This window comes from Chaetodon auriga, chromosome 12 (genome assembly GCF_051107435.1).
Source record: "Chaetodon auriga isolate fChaAug3 chromosome 12, fChaAug3.hap1, whole genome shotgun sequence".
Taxonomy (NCBI): domain Eukaryota; kingdom Metazoa; phylum Chordata; class Actinopteri; order Chaetodontiformes; family Chaetodontidae; genus Chaetodon; species Chaetodon auriga.
Genome location: NC_135085.1, coordinates 3981373 through 4003009, shown reverse-complemented (window position 1 = coordinate 4003009; position 21637 = coordinate 3981373). Strand labels below are relative to the sequence as shown.

Genomic DNA, 21637 nt, shown 5'->3' with positions numbered 1-21637 from the left:
ATGACTCTTGATCCATGATGGAATCATGATATCCAGCACCAGCCTCAGGTAGCCAGCCAGAAGGAAATGAGTTACAGCAAGGCAAGTACAGTAAAGTTAAAAACAAACAATAGAATTACCACAGTTGAAAAAAGTATCCATGTTTTCATGTATCCATGCATGAAAAGGCTTAAAATGAACCCTGTAAGTGTGCTGCTTGTTTACTATAAAGGAGTTCTTCAAACAGCATTTGTACAGGAATGATGCTCTTCCAAGTGTTTTGATCCATATAAGCAGTTGATCAGTGTAACTGTGATAACTATAACCACCTAGTGTTTCTGGTGCTGACTAATGAGGGCAGCATCGTTTGATCAACTGGTCGACTAATCGTGCACACGTGGTGTGACTTGGAAGTAAAGTCGGTGGTGGGACTAATGGGTGAACCTTGGCTTTCTGTTGCCTTGTAATGAGTGTGAATGTGAGACTGCTCCCATAGATTAGAGCCTGTAAGCACAGGGTTCAACATTTCTGTCAACCACTCTGCATTAGGACCACAATGTCACCTAAATCAACATCACCATTGATTGCCCCATTTAGCCCAGTAACCATTGATAAATAATCTCATTAATTAAATACACGTGTACACAAGATTCTCTGTATTATTAATTGCTTGTACTGAAAGTAAACACTAACAGATTTTATTAATTCCTTTATGGCTCTTTTTATTGACTTTTTTTCCATCAGCAGTATGTTTCAGGGTAATGAAGCAGCTCTTATGTAAGGCTGCTGTGTCAGAAATGAGCTGCCTCGGCCTTCAGCCTGTGGTCAGGGAGCTCAGGGGAGACTCCAGGGTGAAGCTGTTGCTAACTTCGGGTCTAACCTCATCGTTCTATCCAGCTGCTGCTAAACACAACTCAGGAACTCTGCTTGGCTGTCGAGGAGCTGTGGAATTTGTTTTCTGACAAACTCGCTCATACTGAACATTCACTGTTACGTTCACAGTTTGCTGCTAACCCGACGTCCGGCTCACCTGCCCGCTCTGCTGCACACTCGCCACACACACACCACACTGAATGCTTCCATAGAGGCTGCATACACTCCGCTACATTCAGCTTAGCTTTGACCTGTACTGTGCTGACTTGAGACAAAGTGCTCACGTGACTGACGTGACCTCTTTTTTGCGTACCAGCTCGCGCTCATTTGCGTGATCCGACACACAGGGTGAATTACATCACTTAAAACTGCTTTGAGCAGCAGAGCTCACTCAACTCATGAAATGAACCCACACAGAAAACTCTAACTGGTTGTTCGACCTGTGTAGTTTGATTCTTTGTTGTACTTAAGGGATAGCCCGTAGCCTGAGTGAAAGAACTCATTTATCAAACATATCGATTTGACTAGAATTAGGCTGGTTAGACAGTCATAATGTCTGTTTTATGTTGCTTTTTAATTAATTTCCCAACACTTCTGGATGTTGTTGTTACTTTGTCTTTTAGTTTTAGTGGCATCATCGTAGTTTTTTTAGTTTTATAATTTATTCAGCCAAGTTGTAGAATTTCTCCCTCCACTTCAACACATTGGAGGTGAATGATTGTGTTGTTCTAAGCACTGAAAAAATGAATAAAAATCATTTCTCCTTATCATCCACAGACCTCACTGTAGATACTATTCACTGGAGCTACTCCCTAATAAAGGAATAGCATGTTTTCTGTGTTATCCACAGTGATTGGACTCTGGAAAGAAAGTTGGACAGAGAGAAATGTTTTAAATGTTATTTTTGGATGCTCTGAGCACCTCAAACTAAATTCCACACGCGTCCTTTATATTGAGGTGGATGGAGAAATCTTAGAGAACGATAACTCAAACCTGGGCCTAGTCTGATCTTTAAATGACATGTAATGCTGTGCCCTCCCTCTAACTACTGTTGGAGAGCCTTTGAGCAAAACAGTGCACTGATGGCTGTTGGCACACCTCTGCACTGGGCTTCCAAGTGTGAATGTGTGTAACTGTGTAAGAGTAAGCATGGTGTTGCTGAAAAATAGAGCTGAAAAAACATCAATTGTCAAATGGAAAGTATAGCCCTTTACACAGAGACAGACATGTCATAATGATAATAATGATAATAATCATGATGACATGAGCCGAGACACAGAGAGAAAAGAGCAGAATAAGGCCAAAAAGGGATAAGGAGATTACTGTAGTCTGACTGTGGTGGCTGTTTGTGTGTTTGTGCACTGGTGAGAGAGGTGGAGAAAGAGAGAGGGGGGGGAGGGAGTGGTTGGGACACTCCAATTTAGTTAATTTGGTGTCTTGTCTAAAAGCAGCCAGTCTGAAACACAGTGAATCACTGAGTCTGCAGAGTCTGACTCAAAACCACCTGCCGGGCTGTTGTTTGGTTGTTGTTGACGTGACAGCGGGTACAAGTTAGTGGTTGGACACACAGGTTCTTCCATGTCCACTATTCAATTAAAGTTTACCAGAATCTGGCCCAGCGTGAGGTCTTAAATAGGCTAGTTGAGATCAAAAATGATGGAAATTACAGGACACTGTTCTGGTGAAACTATAAAAAAGCGTTTGACTCAATGGGAGGAACAGGAATTAAACATGGTGTTTGGGATACGAGTAAATATAAAGTCGATATCAACATTATTCTCCAAAACAACCAACTGAAGCCGCTCAGACCAGACGCTGTCACGTCACTTGTTACGGACATTTTTTGAAAACAGTCAGAAATAGTGATGGAAAACTTGGTGCTGTGCGATTTTCATAAGAATGCTCTCTGATTGTAATTTGTCTTATTTGTCTTATCAGCTTGCAGATTTTCAGTTGTTTTGACTGACAGCTGCAGGTTATAGTGAATTGCTGTCTGCCCTTCAGGGTCCAGAACAGGACCGTGACTGTGCCGTTCCCTCTTTTCTCAACCATTGTGATGATAATTGCTTGGTGTTGAATATATCTAAAAGTAAAGGACTGACTGATTTTCAATATATCCGAGATGACATCACAGAGACCGCTGTGCATGAAGAGAGCATTACTATTGTCAGCTCTTTTGTTTCATTTCACATCAGTCGTTGGCGAAATGTAGCAAATCATTGGTCATCAGTCCAAAACAGTGGTCCTAGATCAGAGTGAGATGCTTCCACCAACAGCCCATTGGCAGCTTTGAAGACCAAAGGAAGGCCTGCAGCAAAGCTGTGACAGCGTCAGAAATTTAAGACCAAGTTCTCACAATGTGACGGCTGCTACGACCCACGTCCACAGGCCAGCCAGTGACGGAGGCAAATGAATGACATTGGTCAAAGCTTGTTTATTATTATGCTGTAAATTCAAAAGATGAGAGCGGTGCAGATGGATGATGGGAACTGAAGATGAGCTCCTGCTCTCTTATACTTTATCTGCTCACATTGAGTGATTCCATTTAACATGCATGCATTGCACAATCTGATGTGCCTAAACCTGATGTACACGTACAGTCATGACATGCAATTAACTTACATAATCCTTGTTGTCACGCAGTCTAAGGTCTTGTCTGCACATATACAGGTATTTTTGAAAGTGATTGTATTCTTTCAGTCTGTTTAAAAACAAATTCTTGTCCACCGACCTTTGCTTGACGCTAAAACAGGCGTGCTGCTGGATCTGTAGGTGGTGATGCAGTCTGCATCAGCGCCCAGTCAAATAGCAGAGGAACATTCGGAGCGTGCATCGTCAGCGTAGTTTCCCTTTGGCAGTAGTAACTTGAAAACACAAACAAGAGCTAATTATTAATTCACTCATAGTTACTTGACACCTATTTCTTCACCTCTATTTAAGTGCAGTGCTGACCAAACGTAAACAAACCAGTAGTCCACTGTTGTTGTTGTTGTTGTTTCAGGCACAGGCTCATCACACAAAGCAACGATGGATATGTGCATATTGAGGTGTTGATGTCATCATTTCACAAATGTTCCATTTTACACATACACACACATACAGATATTTGAAAGGTGTTTTCAGAAATCTCCATTTCAGTGACCTAAACAAGACTAATTTTAAGACTTTACAGTGCTGTTCTGCTAGGTGGGACAATAGGAGGCCAGAGCTCGTCTTCACTGTGGAAGAGGAATGATGTTGTATTTCATGTCAGTGGACCTGTGAGGCTGTGATTGGTCAGGATCAAAGAGAAGTCTGTCTTATCACTTGGCCATTATGTATGGCCAAGTGATATTGCTTTGTGTGCATGTGTTTTTTCTGTAGAAATCTTTGTTTATTCTTAAATGAATGATGTCCTTTAATTGCTTTATTGTTGCCACACATTGACATGTATTTAGTGTTTTTGCCAAATGTTTTTTGTTACATGATTGCAAAAGATTTTGGAGGTGTCAAGAGGGGCTGTTTTGAGAGAGTCATCCTCTCAACACTATTTATGCAGCTGTAGTCAAGTAGTACAGCTGTAGTGGTGTTGCATAGAATTCCTTATGAAAAGCAGCATGTGAACTGTGTTAAACTTGTAATCTATATAAATGAAGAGAGTTGCACAATCTCAATAAATTAAAACTGAAAGATGGTGGTTGAAACTTGAAGTTCATTGAAGACAACAGAAAATCCAGCAGCTTCTGAAAACTGCTGTGCAGGCTGCTCGGCCATCTGCTGTCTCACTGCTCCATCTGCTGGTCAGAGCAGGACAGTGCAGGGCCTGGCTGCATAAAATATGTGGTTTTACATTCACGTACTCAGTCCTCTGTCCACCCTTGTCCTTGTTCTGCCTTTGCTGTCCTCTCTTCACCTTCCCTATCTGCCCCCCTGTTCATTTTCCACCTACATCCAAGTACCTTAAGGTGGTTTAATCAGTGCTGTCAGACAAATGGTGTTCATGCTGTCGTTTGAGGTTCACTAATCTCAACAATTTTTATCTTCCTGCAGTCACAGATGAGGATACAGTTAAGAGGTACTATGCCAAGTTTGAGGAGAAATTCTTCCAGACCTGTGAAAAAGAACTGGCTAAGATCAACACCTTCTACTCCGGTAATGACACAACTAATGCCAGTGCGCGCTCACACACACACACACACACACACACACACACACACACACACACACACACAGAGTCACATACATTAGAGCTGGAAATCATTCATTCAGATGGAGCTCTGACAGTGTGTGGTGCTGATTATCCTGCAGTGGTTTTCGGCCACTAAAATCGTCTTCATCTCCTTCTCTTCTCTTCTCTCCAGAAAAGCTGGCTGAAGCTCAGCGGCGATTCGCCACGCTGCAGAACGAGCTGCAGTCATCTTTGGACGCCCAGAGGGAGAGCTGGGCTAATGGGCGGGGCCTGAGGAGGAGGAAGACAGTGTTCGCCCTGTCGCAGCAGGAGCGATGCAAACACAGAAACATAAAGGACCTGCAGCTGGCCTTCTCTGAGTTCTACCTCAGCCTCATACTGCTGCAGAACTATCAGGTGCACATTCACAAGCAGCAGTGTCATCTCAGCAGGCAAACAAAGAAACATAGCTTGATTAAACAATCCAGTCTCCTCATTTCTCTGTCTTTATTTAAAGATTTATCAGCAGCTCTGCAGTTCCTCTCAGCTCTTTAGCCTTTTTTTTTTAGCTCATTGTTTTAGCATGCCTGCAACTTAACTGTTTTGCTGCTCTTTCACTGTTCTACTGTGGAAAAATCCTCTAAAACCCACTTTACACTACCTGCCCAGCACCAGAAGACATAACTGGTGAACATAGTGGAGCATTTAGCAGCTGAAGAGCCAGATAGTTCCCTCAGGAGTTGGTGGAGACCAAAACTAGAGCAAATAGAGTACTTACATGCCTCCATATGCATGCTGATGCTGCTCTGTGTCTGCTAGATGTGTAAATACACAACTGTTGGCTATATTGTTGCTTTATAATATGTCAGATATTGTGTTTATAGCTTGTTCCAATGCTCCCAAGTAGCCAAGACAATAGATCAATGAAAATAGCCTTTAGTAATTAGTAGAATCATCCTCATTAGGATGTGATTATGATTACTGGTGTCGATCAAACCCCTATTATCTCAGTCAATGCAGAACAGGTTATACTGCACACTCACTGCATTTTACCTGCTTTACCAAACAGCTGTAGGACATGCGAGGCCTCTCATCCTCTTAAGCTCATTTGTAGTTTTGTAGTTTTGACAGGCTGGATTGTTCTCTTCTGAAACACCTTCCTCCTTCCTGCTCTGTCTCTGTAGAACCTGAACTTCACAGGTTTCAGGAAGATCCTGAAGAAACATGACAAGATTTTGGAGACGTCGAGGGGGGCTGACTGGAGGGTGGCCCACGTTGAAGTGGCTCCATTTTACACATGCAAGAAAATCACACAGCTCATCTCCGAGACCGAGGTGCACACACACTCCAGTTCACACACTTCATTAGCACTGCTGTACTTACAGTGTTACTAAAGCAGGCTGGACAGTGTCATGCCATTACAATTCAAAAGTAACAGGAAGACTTGTTATCATTTATTATCAGTTAGGAAGAGAGCAGCCCTCAAAATTCTTTGTTTTTCAGGCCTTGGTAACAACCGAGTTGGAGGGTGGTGACAGGCAGAGGGCCATGAAGAGGCTGAGGGTACCTCCTCTGGGAGCTGCACAGGTCAGACACACACACACAGTATTAAGTCATAGATATTGTACATTTGTTGTGTCACTTGAACTGCTTCTGTGAACGAGCAGAAAACCACAGACTGCTGCTGACGTGCTTCTGTGGCCCTTTTATTGCACAAAAGTCAAACCTTCAGCCACAGAAAGTTCCCTTTCCTAACCACAACAGCAGCATGACAGACCAAATGCACCACTTATATTGACAAGATTTATGACCACCCAGGCATGGATGTTCATTGTTCCAACAGTCAGCCACAACAGGTTGTGATTTCCTGGAGAAAAGAAAATTATATATGATTTTTTTTAACTTAGTATATTTTTTTTATCACACAATTCTATAACCCCATAAAAAACTCTATCAACTTCTTGTCTCTTCCCCTCCTCCCTTTCCTGCTCCCTCCTTTAACATCTGTCTGTCATTGGCATAAATTCAGTTTTAATTTCCCCGGTGTGGGATCAGTAAAGTTATATCTCCTCTTTAATGCTCAGTTTAATGACATCCTGCAGTAGTGCAGAGTTCAGACTTTATCCACACAAATAGACAATGTTACATGTGTCAAGCCTGCATTAAAAAGAAATTGTGAGCGTGATTTCAAACACATTATTTGTTTAACAGGTTACTTATTTGTTTGTGTGCTGAACAGCAAGCATGTCCATTGTTTTTACTTCCACTGGCATAAATACTACTCAGAGCATAAGTATTGTTATCATTACAGTGAGCAGGTTTTGTTTATGGTTCAGTCTGTATTTAAATGGAGTGAAGATGTTGTCATTGTGCCATGTACCACCTTCTTGGTAACTGGGCTGTTACAGTCTGACGTGCTCTTCAAACTGTGCTGCTCTGAAGTGCTGACTGTGTCTCTGCCTGCCTGCAGCCCGCTCCTGCTTGGACCACCTTTAGAGTCGGCCTCTACTGTGGAGTGTTCCTTGTCTTAATTGTCACCGTTGTCATTACAGGTAAAATACACACACACACACACACACAGACACACAAACACACACGCAGTCCTCAAATGAGAGATGCAACATAAATTATGCATCTAAGAATATTTTGAGATTTCAAGGTTTGAAACGTTTAATCATCTGGTGACTCAGGTTTTACTTCCTGAAACATGGCAGGTCAGTGTGTCCAGGCCAGAAATATACTGTCAGTATTTTGGTTAGTGTTGGTCACAGCAGAACACGCTGTACTCGAGTTTTAGGAGGATAAAATTGAATCACCGCATCAAGACTTTTAGGCTTATGAAACATAAAATCTGCTGCCTTCTAAAGTAGTTCATACTGAAAGATCTGCTTCTCACTCCCTGCACTTCTCTTTTTTCCTCGGTCTCTTTCTGTCCTTACATCATCCCTTCTTTGTGCGTGTCTTTGTCCCGTCACTAGGAGCTGTGGTGATCCGTAGCGCTGATGTTTGGCCTATGGTCAGGATCTACAGAGGAGGCTTCCTGTTAATAGAATTCCTCTTCCTGTTAGGTACGTGCGCGCACACACACACACACACACACTCACACGCTATGATGCTGAGTTGGGAAGCAAGTTTCCGAGCATTCAGTTTAGGAAGCACATTTTAAGAAAACAAGCATTGTTGTATCCTGATAATATATGAATGATATCCACAACTGGCATGTTAATGTTACATAAACAACAATTTCAGCTACCCATTGTAAAGGATGCACTCATACACACACACACACATACACACACACACACACACACACACACACACACACACACACACAGAGTGATTTTGTCAAAAGTACTGATGCTTTTTCAATACCATCTGTTTAAAACGATACAGTCTCATTATTTGATAGTAGACAGATCTGTAGTCAGATTTTCAACCCACAAAATCAGCTGATCCTCATCCATCACTGTTAACATTATTATGAATATGTTGATAAAAAATCAAAGGAAATGATCTGACTTTGTGTCCCAAGAACTTCTTTTTACTGTGGTGTTGAAAGAGATATCAGTCTTCATTTTTATCACTAGTTTTGTATTCTAGTATCGTGATAACATTAACACACACACACACATTTCCTGGTCACCTAAGTTTCATGGTTTTATCTTCCAGGCATCAACACCTACGGCTGGAGGCAGGCAGGAGTTAACCACGTGCTCATATTTGAACTCAACCCCAGAAACAACCTCTCCCACCAACATCTGTTTGAGGTCTGAGCACACACACACACACACACACACACACACACACACTCACACACACACACACTCACACACGCAAATATGTCTAACAAACAAACACAACAAATGGCTCAAGAGCCTCAGCTCACGTTAAGATGTGGAAATAGGTTGACTTTGTTGCCGTAAGCGTCTGTCAGTTGTGTTTTTTACAGGAGCTCGTATGCTGGACAGTCCAGTGTCGCTCTGGATTTCAGCCCTGAAGTGAAGTGTGTGTCTGTGTGTGTGCAGATTGCAGGTCTGTTGGGGGTGCTGTGGTGCGTCAGCCTGCTGTCCTGCCTGTTCAGTGATAGCATCCTGGTACCAATGCAGGCTAACCCTCTGGCTCTCTATGGCCTCTTCCTCCTCTTCCTCATCAACCCCTTCAAGACCTGCTACTACAAGTCACGCTTCTGGCTGCTCAAACTCTTGGTACCATCACTCAGTTACAATTTATACTGACTTTATGTTTGTTTTTGTGTCACCACCGTTCATCTGTATTGTGACTACAGTATATTTGATTTGGTCTTTGTAGTTCACAAGTTCAAGTTTGCTTGAAATGGTTTGAAAGATCCTCTACTCAACATCTCTAGGAAAAGAAGTTGCTCTTTCTTGCATCTAGCTTGAGTGTTTTGGCTGAGGAGCAGGTAGCCCACCCATAAGAAATAATACATATTCCTTCTTTGTCCATAAAGGTCAATGAGGTTAGAACCGATGCGGCTAATGTGCTTCTCCCCTGTTTTTTTGTGCATATGCTCTATATGCACAGAAAAACAAAGGGGCTGCAACTAACTTATGAACTAATCAAATGATAAATTACTGGTATCATGTAGGTAAATTCTTCTGCTCTAAAATCAAATCAGAGATCAGCCATATATTCTCCTGCTATCAATGCTGGAATGCCGTTGAATGAGGGTGGTTGTTGAGGCCGGTGTATTTGTTGCCAAAGCTGAGTTTATCAGAATTTTGGATGCAAAAATGTTGGTGCATTTGTTTAAACAGCATGATTAAGGCTATCAGGCACCACAGAAGTGTGATTTGAAATCTGTTTAAACACCAGTTTAGTCCATCGCAGCACCCAAAATACACAGCAAATCCAAAGGAACTCCCCTTTAAATCAATTAGTGAAAGGAGGAAGTGCTTTAATTCACCTTGACTGAGCGTACAAATGAATCTGAAGGGAACCTGCTCCTGACTCTCACACTGTCCTCTCTCTCCCTTTCTTCCACAGTTTCGAGTGGTGACGGCTCCCTTTCATCGTGTTGGCTTTGCAGACTTCTGGCTGGCTGACCAGTTGAACTCTCTGGGGGTGGTTCTGATGGACCTGGAGTACATGATCTGTTTCTACAGCTTTGAGCTGGACTGGAAAAAACATGACGGACTCATCAGCAGTTCAGGTGAGACTGAAGCGTTCTGTGGAAGCAGATAACCACAGCTCTGATCCATCACTCCTCATCATGTCCACACTGTGTGTGTGTCATTCTCCGCAGGCAAAGATGTGTGTAATTCCTACTCCTACGGTGTCCGTGCGGTGATCCAGTGTCTTCCTGCTTGGTTCCGATTCGTGCAGTGTCTGCGACGTTACCGTGACACCAAGCGGGCCTTCCCTCACCTGGTCAATGCTGGGAAATACTCCACTTCCTTCTTTGTTGTCACCTTTGCTGCCCTGTACAGCACACATAAAGGTACATACAGCTTCATGGAATAACCAGGACAGAGCGCAGCAGGCCTTTATTTGACAGACCTTTATTGTTGCTTGATACATTCTGGTTATTGTACAATTTCACCAGAACAAGAACAGAGTCATGTCATGCTCCTGGAAAAAAAACAAATGATAAGAAAACGAGATTCACAGTCACAACTGGAAAAAACATTTTCTTCAGAAATTCATTCGTTCCAGTAGCATCAAACAATTCACATGCTTCACATTAAAAGCCTCCCAGCAGCCCAAAGAGTACAATTCTTTTCTTTTCTGGTTGGCTATGAGTCCATCAAGGTTGAACACACCTCTTACTCAGCATGCCGCTGACGTTTACTCATGCCGGTCATAATTTGAATGTCGGCTCTCAGATAACCCTTCATGGTACCTTCCAGCTTTTATTCAGACTTCATCTTGGTTTCTGTGCCTGTAATTAACCGTGCTCACTGCCACCAACACTATCGACTGTCAACTACTCTATAAGAGCGTGCTGACAAGAATGTCTTAATCCTCAGACAGCAGTGTGTTATTTCCTCCATGCCAGTGAGGGCTTGCTGCTTCTGTTTGCTCACTGTATATTTACTGTAAAGATGCTTTCCTGTTGTGTTCCATACAGGTGTCTCCAGGTGTCTGGGTGATTACAGAACCAATCTTTGACCTCACACCCATCTTTCTGTCTCTCCTTCCTCCTCAGCTGAATCCCACGCTGACACCCAGATCTTCTTCTACCTGTATATCAGCTGTTTAGTGGTCAGCTCGTGTTACACACTGGTCTGGGATCTGAAGATGGACTGGGGCCTGTTTGACCGCAACGCAGGAGAGAATACCTTTCTTAGAGAGGAGATCGTCTACCCACATAAGGTATTTCTCCACGCAGGGAGGAGCCTCCATGTGTTTTTGAGCCTTTGAATCGAAGTCTCTGAGAAAACTATCACATCACATGATGACGTGTTGACAAATGTTGTGTTCTTCCTGCTCTCCGTCTGTCCCTCCAGGCCTATTACTACAGTGCCATCGTGGAGGATGTGCTGTTGCGTTTTTCGTGGACTTTAACTGTCTCCCTCAGCACGGTCTCTGGGTTTCACGGCATCTCTGACATACTGGCAACTATACTGGCCCCAATGGAGGTCTTTAGGTATACACAGTCACTCTGTTCTCTGACTTTTCTCTTTTATCCTTCTTCCCTTTCTTGTGCTGCTGATTCAGATACAGAATGCACCACTGCTCACACTGCTCCAGCAGCTTTTTTACTGACTGACATGAATTATTTCAATCATAAAATAAAATGTTGGATTTTTCATTGAAATATTATCTAATGATCTTGTCAATTATTGGAAGACAACATTTTTTCACTCTATGTGATGACAAAAATGAAAATATGTGACACAGAGTATGGCAGTAAAATTGGCCACTGACAGTCAGCGTTTGTGCTTCCCAGGCGCTTTGTGTGGAACTTCTTCCGACTGGAGAATGAACACCTGAATAACTGTGGTGAGTTCAGGGCCGTCAGAGACATCAGCGTGGCTCCGCTCAATGCTGACGACCAGACCCTGCTGGAGCAGATGATGGACCAGGAGGACGGAGTCAGGAACCGTCAGGGCAAGAAGAGCTGGAAGAGGAGCTACAGCATGAGTCTACGCAGGCCACGACTGGCCTCACAGTGAGTCTTAACAACGGATGCAACCATGTGAAAGTGATGGGGGACTGCAGAGTGGGCTTGGAAGCTGTAGATTTATAACAAATTTAAAGCCTGTATCACAACTGGAGCGTGGAGTTTGAAAGAACTGGATTTAAAAAGGGTTTTCAAGCATGCATTTCAGGCTGTGCACCCATACAGACCAGTAAGTGCCACAATCTCCCAATATTAGTAAAAAACAAACGTGCTAACCTTTGCTGTAACCCTACATAGTGAGAGTCAATAGTGTAAACACTTTGTTCCTTTTCCTCACTTCAGGTCCAAGACCCGTGACACCAAGGTTTTGATAGAGGACACCGATGATGACTCCTGACATCAGGCCACGCCCCTCGCCTGGGTCCAGAATCTATTCAAAGGAGGAAACTCCACCTCCTAACCGAGGAATTACCTGGCGAGTTGGGCGTTGAACTCTCAACCATGAACAAGTTTGAAACTCTCATGCCTACATAATCCTGTCTCCAATGCATGAGCCTCTGCTTGGGTTCAGAGCTATTTCAAGGAGGAACTTGCGCCTCTGGAACAAACAACCCAGCAACATGGTCATTGAACTTCTGCTCCTACCTTCAGTAATAACCAGGGGTGGGCTTGTCACTTAAACTCTACCTTACCCAAGCAGTGGGTGACGAACTTCTCTTTCATCCACAGCCACCCACAGGTGGACTCTTTAAACACACCCACTCCTTAGCCATTGCTTGGGCTCTCCACAAAGCCTCAGCCAAGCATGAACAACGCAGCTAAATGGAACGCAAGCCGATCACCCTGACAGGAAGTGTCCCTGCTCCCTCTCGGTGCCACACAGCTCCTGCACAGGGAGAGGCCGACAACTTCAGTCCTACTGCTGATGAGGACCAAAAGGTTTTCTCCCCGCCTTTAGCTATTAGTCTCCACCTACACTCCCAGCATCCAGGTAACGCTTAGAGAAAGGCCTGTAAATGATGTACCATTCACACCTCGACAGATCTCAAGTCAACCTGCAATTTGGACCTCAGAAGGATCCTAAAGCCCCCTTTATTTGCAATAAGAGAATGAGAAGGGTTGAAAAGCGTCCTCTTCCTCTTCTTTGGTGACTTTTCAGGCCTTGTGACTCTTGGCGTTTACACCGGCCAACAGACTATGCTGACAAATATTTGATAACGCCAATTAGTCACTGGCTTGACTCCCTTGCTCTTCAGCTTGCCCCTTCAAATCATCACAGAGCTGCCTACCTGCACCTTACATGCTTTAGAAACACACACACACACACACACACACACACACACACACACACACACAGAAACGCACTTTGTAGGAAGAGTGAATTGGAGTGAAATGGCTGTTGTGTGTTGGCACACACACAAACAGTGATTTAATGTGGATGTGCAACACTGAGACCTTGGGAGGAAAACACACATACATAGACTAGTGATTATTTGTAACCATGGTTGTAAATATGAGATGGACCAAAGTAGGTGGTTTGAAAATATTCAGAAATATCAAATACTCCTTAAAAGAAATACGAAGTGCTGAGTTCAGACTGTGTGGAACAGCAGCTGGAATGACTGTTCAGCTCTGGAGCTGAGAAGGAAATTTAACTTTTGTTTCCGGAAGAACATGAAGGTCATCTTAATCATCCAGCAGGAACTCCCCGTCACCCCGTGTGGAAAGAGCATACTCCCTCTGGAAATGGTTTTGCTGAATGTATGCCAGCTTTTTCATGTATGTATGAGTGGGAGAGACGTCTACACACCACCTGTCAGTCCACGTCTTTGGAAACTTAAAGACGAGTCCCAAGAAATGCTGATGCTGTCCCTGAATCTTGATTGAAAAAAATGAAGACTTTTGGTTAATGACTTTCATCTGTTAAACTGCTTCATTGAAAGGCCACAGTGATGAAAAGGGAGGAGGTCACCTGTCTGTCACATGCGGGTCCAAACGGTCACAATCAAAGGGTTTTGAATGTTGAATGTGGATGAAGCGGCTCTTCCAGCTGCTGTGGTGGTGCAGGAGGATCGTGTGGGAGTGAATCTGATGAGTTTACACTCAGGAGGTGTGTGCTGGAATAACTCAGGTTCCATAAACACTCCAAGTGTTGGTTTAAAGAAATGTTGTTACCTCAGTGGCAGAGAGAACCAGAACTTTATTTGGTCTGTTATCCCTGATTTCCTCTGCTTCCCCGTTAAGGCAAACTCTTTCTCCTCTCTCACAAAAATGCTGTTTTCATTCATCCATTAATTCCAGTCCAGTCACTTTTCCATTTTTCCCCAACTGTTGCTGCTCTGCCATCAGTGAAACTCACCACGTGCTGCAGAATTCTACATTACATTAAAGGTATTCCTGCCCTTCTGTTATTGGGAGGCTTTTAATGTGGATATATCATGTTAAGCTGCAGCTTCACATTGTTAGGAAAAATGGAAAAGAGAAACTTTGAGTTAATTTTCTTCAGTGGTCGGCAGTCTTAGGGGCTTGGCTGTGGTTTGGTGTGTTTGTCTCCATCAGTAAAGGGTTTCACACAGTCACCATCACACCACCTGCACATTGGTAAACTCGTGTCACAGACGCTTCGTCGTGTGGCCACACTGCAGCCACTGGTGTCAGTCTGTGCCACCAAATCATTGGAGCTACAAAATGAAACCATCTTCCATCGTTGGGTGAAGACAGGTAGTTGATTACACTGGAAAATGTTTTCTAACAGAGCGAAGATACAAATTTTGTGGCTTTTTTTTCACATTCCTAATGTGGTCGACACAGTGATGCAGTGTGTGGCTGGTTGGTCACAATCAGCTCCCGTTGTGATCTGAACTCAACTGATAGAAAGTTGAGGCTCCGTTTTGGCTTTATTTTTTCTACTCATTGGTTTTATGGATCAACCATTTAACACAAACATTCTGCTTCGTTGTCGTGAATTTGTTAATAGCTTGAATAGAGTAAATGAGACTGACTTCTGAAGTCCTTCAGAAAGCCCTGATTGAAGTCTGTTACCCGCCAGCAATAAGTCTCTCAAGGATTATGTGCACTTTAATGCCAAACTAGCATTTTAGTTCTAGCAGAGTTTTAGTTTTCGTCTCTTGTTTCAGTGTTTTTTTATGGAGCTTGCTAAAATATACAGTAGAACAACTACTTGAGGGTTGAGAGGTGGAATCGATCAGTGTTTTGGAGAGTGTTTCATCTGGTATCTAACATGAGAAAATGCACTATTCGTCTGTTACCGGTCTAACTAGCAGGGGCAGCGGAGTTTTTGCCAGTTTAGTCGTTAAACATGTAGGAAAGAACAAAGAGTTTGTTAAAGATGTTTCTTAATGTTAGAAACTTGACAAGCTTCTTGTGCCAAGTTTGGGATTTTTAAAAGGTCCCTGAACTGAGTGAGTGGAGCTCACTTTCTCCTGTTTTCCTCATGTCCACTGTCATCTCTTACTGCATGCTAACATTCCCATACTGTCAGCTTTTCTTACTGTGTGTTGGATTTTTGCTGTTTAGTAACAGCAGATACAAATATGTTACATTCAACATGATGAAGAACATTGTAGGCCATTAGTAACATTAGATATTTAATGTCTTCTAAAACAAGAATAATGACAAAAAGGAGCAATATTTGATAGGTCTAAAGAAGTCAGGGCTTTTTTTTATTGGACGTGTCCTGTGTGAGCTGTGGGGAACGTGTTCAACTGTAGAGCTTCTGATTGACTGGATGCTCGTTTGATGCAGCATGTCTTGCATTTCCACCTGTTTGACAGTTGAAATAATCACATTTCCTGGTGATTTCTGATAAGTTCCACCGATGTGTCAGTCGGTCACACAACATGAAACCATGTTGAAGCCGGATCATCTGTGCTGGTTGCAGATGTCTTCAAAGATTCAAACACAGCCAGTGAGTTTGATAGTTTTGTTCTTTTCTTTGTATTGCACCACACTTTGAGTGTTGTCTTTATGTTACTAGAATTCTTTCTGCACCTTGACATGTTGATGATCTGCTGTCATTCCATACCATGCACTTGCACACAGCTCAGCCCCTTTGTTCTGTTTCCGGGTTCAAAGCAGCAGCTTTAAGGATTGCTGACACCAAAATTGAAAAGAGAGAGAGGGAGCTGCAGTGCCAGTTCATTACCATAGAATTGGTCTGATCAGTGAATTAGCTTGTGGCTCATTGAGTTCTACTTTGACTAGTGAATTTGTGGCATTGACCAATAGCAAGCCCTTTTGACAGTGCTGACCCTGGGGGGGATGGAGATTTTTAAGTGGAGGAGGCTGTCAGAGCTTATTTTCCATATTTCCGATGCCCAGATATTTTGCATCAGTCTGGCCGTGCCACCTTGTGGTGTGACCGGGCCGTTAAGGTGCCACAGTGTAGGTAGCTGATACTGTAAGGTGACAATCAGTCACTGGCTGTGCAGGAAGTGGCTCAAGGTTCATAATAACTTCTGTGCCCATCCAGGACGAAGCTATAAACTGAATAATCTTGAATTAGAAAATAAATGTTGATCTTAAGAAGCATTGAGCTGAAAACATTCTCCAGGTTTATACTTTAAGTCTTAGGTCTTGTAAATTAGTGTAAAATTGCTCAGTGGGTTCACAGACCAGGTGCAGCTTTAACAAGAATTTTCCTGGAGTGTTTGTTCCTCCTTGATGCACCTACACGGGCGCTGCTTAGTATAAATACTGAGTAAATGAGTAAAAGTGGGGAGGAGCTAAATTTGGTTCAGAAAAAGTAATTCGTGTGACACAAAGTATCATTTCAGAGGTGAACTGCCCTCAGCTTTCACTTTGTCTCCCTTCCAACAGTGAGTGAAGCCCCTCTGAGATTTGCCTTTTGTTGCACCACTGGAGCTCAGGGTTCATCTCTCTCTCTCTCTCTCTCTCTCTCTCTCTCTCTCTCTCTCTCTCTCTCTCTCTCTCTGTAGCAGACACACTCCATCCAAAGAGAACACTTTGATTTCAGGTGCAGTGCATTTGATCAAGACTTATTTTTCCTAATTCCTCAGGTTTTCATTGTACTTTAGAAGAAATTTGAGCATTATAAAGCCATTCCTGTGTTAAAACCAGAATATCGTGTCGTGTCAGGAGAGCAGAGAGTGATCAGAGTTAAACTCAGGACATCGTGAGCACATTTGCACCTTAGCCTGCTAATTCATAAGCAGCACAGAAGCTTGCTGGCTTCCTGTCACCTGCCACTTCTTCTTTATTTATGGTGTTTGGACAGCAGTTATTTTGTGAATGTACCATTTGAAACCTCACTCCATGAATGTACTTGTTGCTTCCATGAATACACCAGAGGTCTGCTTTAGTTTAGCAGAGCAGCCAGTGAGGTCATCTCAGTTCTTTTTTTCTTTTTTTTGTCGAATGGGTGTAATGCCAAGTAGGATGGTTCCCCAGCCACACGCACACACACACGCACACACACCTTTGTGTTCCATCAAAACCACAGCCAAGCCCAATGGTGTTGCATGCTTTGTTTGTTCTGACTCTGAATTCAGCATTTTAGCATTCCAGCTGCAGGCAGGCTGACCAGGCTCTGATCACTGTGAACCGTGTTGGGTTTTTTTTTTTTGATTTAAAGTGCTAAATATTCTATTTTTGGGTTTCTTTTTCTACATTCCAGACAGTGAACACCACACTGCTTTTACAAGATGTGACAGACGGGTGAATCCCCTTTTTCCAAAAGTCAAATGAAGTCCATCTTTCTGGGGTAGGGCTGGGTATTTTGGTATCACTGGAAATGTATCCTTAGCATGGAGTATCAAAAGGTAGCATGAAACATCTGGTTTATGAAATGTCAAATTTCATTTCATTGGCAAATGAGAAAAAATTGTATAGAAAGCCATGTTTATATTCCCTCAAACTCCGGTGCTGCATCGGCACTATTCAGACATTTCAAATGATACCCAGCCCTAGCTGTGAGCGGTGGGATATGCAGGACCAAACAGAAGTTCTTTCAGAATGTCTTAGGAATGTTTCAACAAGCTGGTTTTCCATCGTTTCACATTGTACCAGTTGGTTTTGACCAAGATCTTATCAGTTGCTTCACAACAAAGCTGCTCAGTGGGCCTCATGCAAGGGCATGTTTGTATTCTTACCCAAACGCTCAGATTGTTTTTGTGTGTGTGTCTCAAGTTGGAAAAAAAATCAGAGGAAATCATAGAGCAGCTGATGTTACTCTGTTGGTGGGATGGAGGAGAATCTTCCTCAGACCTACCGGACTGTAGAAGTTCCTGTGCCAAAATATGGCAAGAAAATCATAAAACAAATGTAATAATTTAATAATGGATTTTATTTTATTTGGTATCATGTTTAAACTCCTCATTCATTCAGGCCAAGGTTTTTAAGTCATTTGAGTTTTTTCTCTCTGTGGAGAGACCTGGTCTGGACCACTCAGCGCTTTTTGTCGTTCCTAAGAGAAAATCTAAACCGTGATCATTTCTCATAATTTGCTTGTTCGTGCTGCTCAGGAAGGATTCCGTTCATACAAGTGGTTCTTGCATGAGGCCCGGGGTCTCTTCAGACCTACAGAGACCCTCAGATGCAGGTATAGAAGACACAGTTCTGTAATGAAGCAGTCCTCGCTACGTTGAACAGAATCGAGTGATATGATTGGATGGGAAGGCCTCGAGCCCGTTCAGCCCCAACAAAACATAGCAAAATGTTACACGAGTGCACTGCCTTTTTAATACACGTCACTGCTGATTGGATAACACCTGTGACACACCCACCAAATGAGAGACAGCCTGTTACACACCGATTGAACGTACCTGATGCTCTTAACAGTCATTTATGCTTTGATGAAGTGGAGCATCGCAGCTGTCAGCTCAGAGGTTTTCTGTCCTCAGATATGAAAGAAGGGCAGCTCTGTCCACTCCACAGGTCCAGGACATCCCAGCTGCTGCTGGTGTTGCAAACTTCTCGAAGGCTTTTTCTCAAGCAAAAGGTCATAAATTTCAAAAGTTTGAACTTTGGAATGGTTTGGTGTTCTGTGGTGGTCCTGTCCTGTGAGGATACGGTGTGTTCTTCTCACCTGTTGGCCACCAGTTCTGTTTACACACCGGTCATCCTCCAGAACTCACTGGAGCTCTGGGCCTGGAACATGGAGCCTCTCCGAGGATGAGGGACATGATTTGTTTTAGACTTAAAACCATGATGTTCATCCATTTGTTTTGTTTTTATACCACAAACGTGTTGCTTTTTTTAAACTAATTTGGTCTAATCAACTCAGCAGAGATACTTGATGATCTGAGACTTCGAGCTCAGTGGCCCAAACCTTTCTGTGTGGAACATAGAGTAGGTTGTGAGAAACAAACGCAACTCAGCTTGGATCAAAATTCTCTGACATCCATAAAGTTTAAGCGAAACTTTAAGTGGAACAAAATGGAGCCAAAATGAGACAATCGTCTGGTTAGTCTCCATGTACCAGAACCAGTGCTTTTACAGGACTGAACACACACAGAGCGTTTTGATCCACGTTCTGACCCCACCACGGTGTGACCCGGAGCTGTTGATTATACAATACGTTATATATTGATGAATATATTGATTAGAAGCATTGTATAATCAGTGACTGTGCTGTGGGTGTTGTCTTGTATGTACAGTAGCAGCGTGATGCTACAGAGGTGCCTGGTTCACCAACCCCTGTTACAGTTTTTCAGTAAAAACAGCTAATGTCAAAAGTGGTTTGTCACTGCGAGTCTTATTTCTGTTCTGAACCATGTTTATGTCTCTTTACTACACACAGGATCTTTGAATGCAAAGCAGTGCCTTGACCTGCTTCAACACTCACTGAGAAAAAGAACTTCTGCGTATCCTCCTTTTCAATGTCAGGCGAGGAAAGTATCTACATCTACTCAAGTACTGTACTTAAATACAATTTTCGGGTACTTTGCTGTTCAGGTACACTGAAGAAAATAACTTGTAGGATTTATTTGATAAAATCCTGGTAAGAATTTGCACTGACACTGCAAGTCAGTTTTACTGCTGTAATATCAAGTACAACTCACTTGCCAGTATCTAGTCCAAAGTACTTAGCAGTAAAGTTAACATTCATCACCTTATTAAGTAAATGTTACTTCATCAGTTCATCAAGTAAACTCAATTTGTTTTTTCACATAGGAATGTTGCTTTCATCAAAATATTAAGTAAATCTTACAATTTACTGTTCACTCAGTTGTATTAAGTGAGTTTCCTCACTATAATTAGGTAAATATTGCTAATTTTCTTTTGATAAATGTCACCAAATGAATTATTTTCTAAATGCATTTAGCATACTTTGAAGACAAATCACACACAATACAGTCAAACTGTTTATTTTCTAAACATTGACCCCCAGTGAATATCTGGAAACACAGTGACAGATATAAAACACTTTATGATGAGAACTGAGGCTGAAAACTTCAACTGTAAAACAATATTGATCAAAGAGGAACACAGGTTCTGTCAATGCGTGACATATTTTTTAGAAACATATCTGTTAAACTGTAATATGAGTTTGTTGTTTGTTTGGGTCACCATATTGAACAAGCAAAACCCAAACACAGTGTATGACAGCTGCAAAATACTCCTTTAAAATATGTCACATCAAAAAGATGACTGCTAATTTCTGCATTTGTGGAACTCAAAGGCAAAGTGCTGATTGTCCAGTAGGGTCGACATCAACATCACAGAAGCCCCCATCACTGTTTGTGTTGTGCTTTTGTCTGTTTTGTCTTCCACTACTGGAGCCAAGAGTTTCTAATGGAAGGATTACTGATGCTAACACTGACACGACATCGTCAGTTCACAACAGGTATGTTTGCATCGATGCATTAAACCATCTAAGAAACAGCCAAATAGTTTTCAAACTCCACACGTATTGGCCGTGTTTGAGCACATCCAAGTTGTTTGGAGATTGAAAAGTGAAAAAGATGGCTGGGAAGAAGATGGAAAGTACGAGTGTCTGGACAGCGGGGGTCCATATAAAGCCCAGCTGTTGTATGTGAGTACAGGGTCCAATGGAGCTGAAAGTGTCTTTACAAGCTGTTGTTGCAGTAAACGAGCCCCATCGGTAGCGTGGAGGCTTTGGTGGTACCTCTGCATCCTGCAGTATCTCCTTGCCCTCAAGGAGGATGGATACTTCCACTGGATCCTCTCCATCAGCACCATGGACCACCAGGATCTTCAGGGTGTACTGTGTGGGCTCACTGCAGCTGTCCTCCTGCATACAATTCACACAGAAAAAATCCAAAAAACTCTATTGAGAAACAAATACAAATAGATCTTCTTCAATCATTCAAAGTGACTTAACTCATTGCAGAATGAACATATGCGAAAAATGACCACATTTTCCACTTGGTTAAATGTCCGATTAAGTTGAATATAATGATAAAAAGCTGAAGAACAAAGACATGTGCAGTAGAAAGCTTCATACTGTGAACGACTGAGTTACATGTGAGTGGTAATTGAATTACTGTAAGTGCTTTAAAATACTTAATCTATTGTTTATCCAAACGGCGCCGTTTTGCCAGTGATTCCGA

General features: G+C 42.6%; 1 protein-coding gene across 1 annotated transcript in view; it reads left to right on the top strand.

Annotated features, from left to right (window-relative positions):
* The window catches only part of LOC143329021 (xenotropic and polytropic retrovirus receptor 1 homolog), a 40980-nt gene extending 21182 nt beyond the window's left edge, over nucleotides 1-19798 (top strand). The window contains exons 3-16 of the mRNA XM_076744632.1: nucleotides 4882-4983; nucleotides 5193-5416; nucleotides 6184-6333; nucleotides 6503-6586; nucleotides 7470-7551; nucleotides 7978-8067; nucleotides 8669-8766; nucleotides 9025-9204; nucleotides 10004-10169; nucleotides 10263-10457; nucleotides 11166-11332; nucleotides 11467-11606; nucleotides 11910-12131; nucleotides 12426-19798. Coding sequence (XP_076600747.1) covers nucleotides 4882-4983; nucleotides 5193-5416; nucleotides 6184-6333; nucleotides 6503-6586; nucleotides 7470-7551; nucleotides 7978-8067; nucleotides 8669-8766; nucleotides 9025-9204; nucleotides 10004-10169; nucleotides 10263-10457; nucleotides 11166-11332; nucleotides 11467-11606; nucleotides 11910-12131; nucleotides 12426-12480 — 1955 coding nt within the window. The 3' untranslated portion in view covers nucleotides 12481-19798. The remainder of the gene's footprint in view (nucleotides 1-4881; nucleotides 4984-5192; nucleotides 5417-6183; nucleotides 6334-6502; nucleotides 6587-7469; nucleotides 7552-7977; nucleotides 8068-8668; nucleotides 8767-9024; nucleotides 9205-10003; nucleotides 10170-10262; nucleotides 10458-11165; nucleotides 11333-11466; nucleotides 11607-11909; nucleotides 12132-12425) is intronic.
* Nucleotides 19799-21637: the final 1839 nt, after the last annotated feature.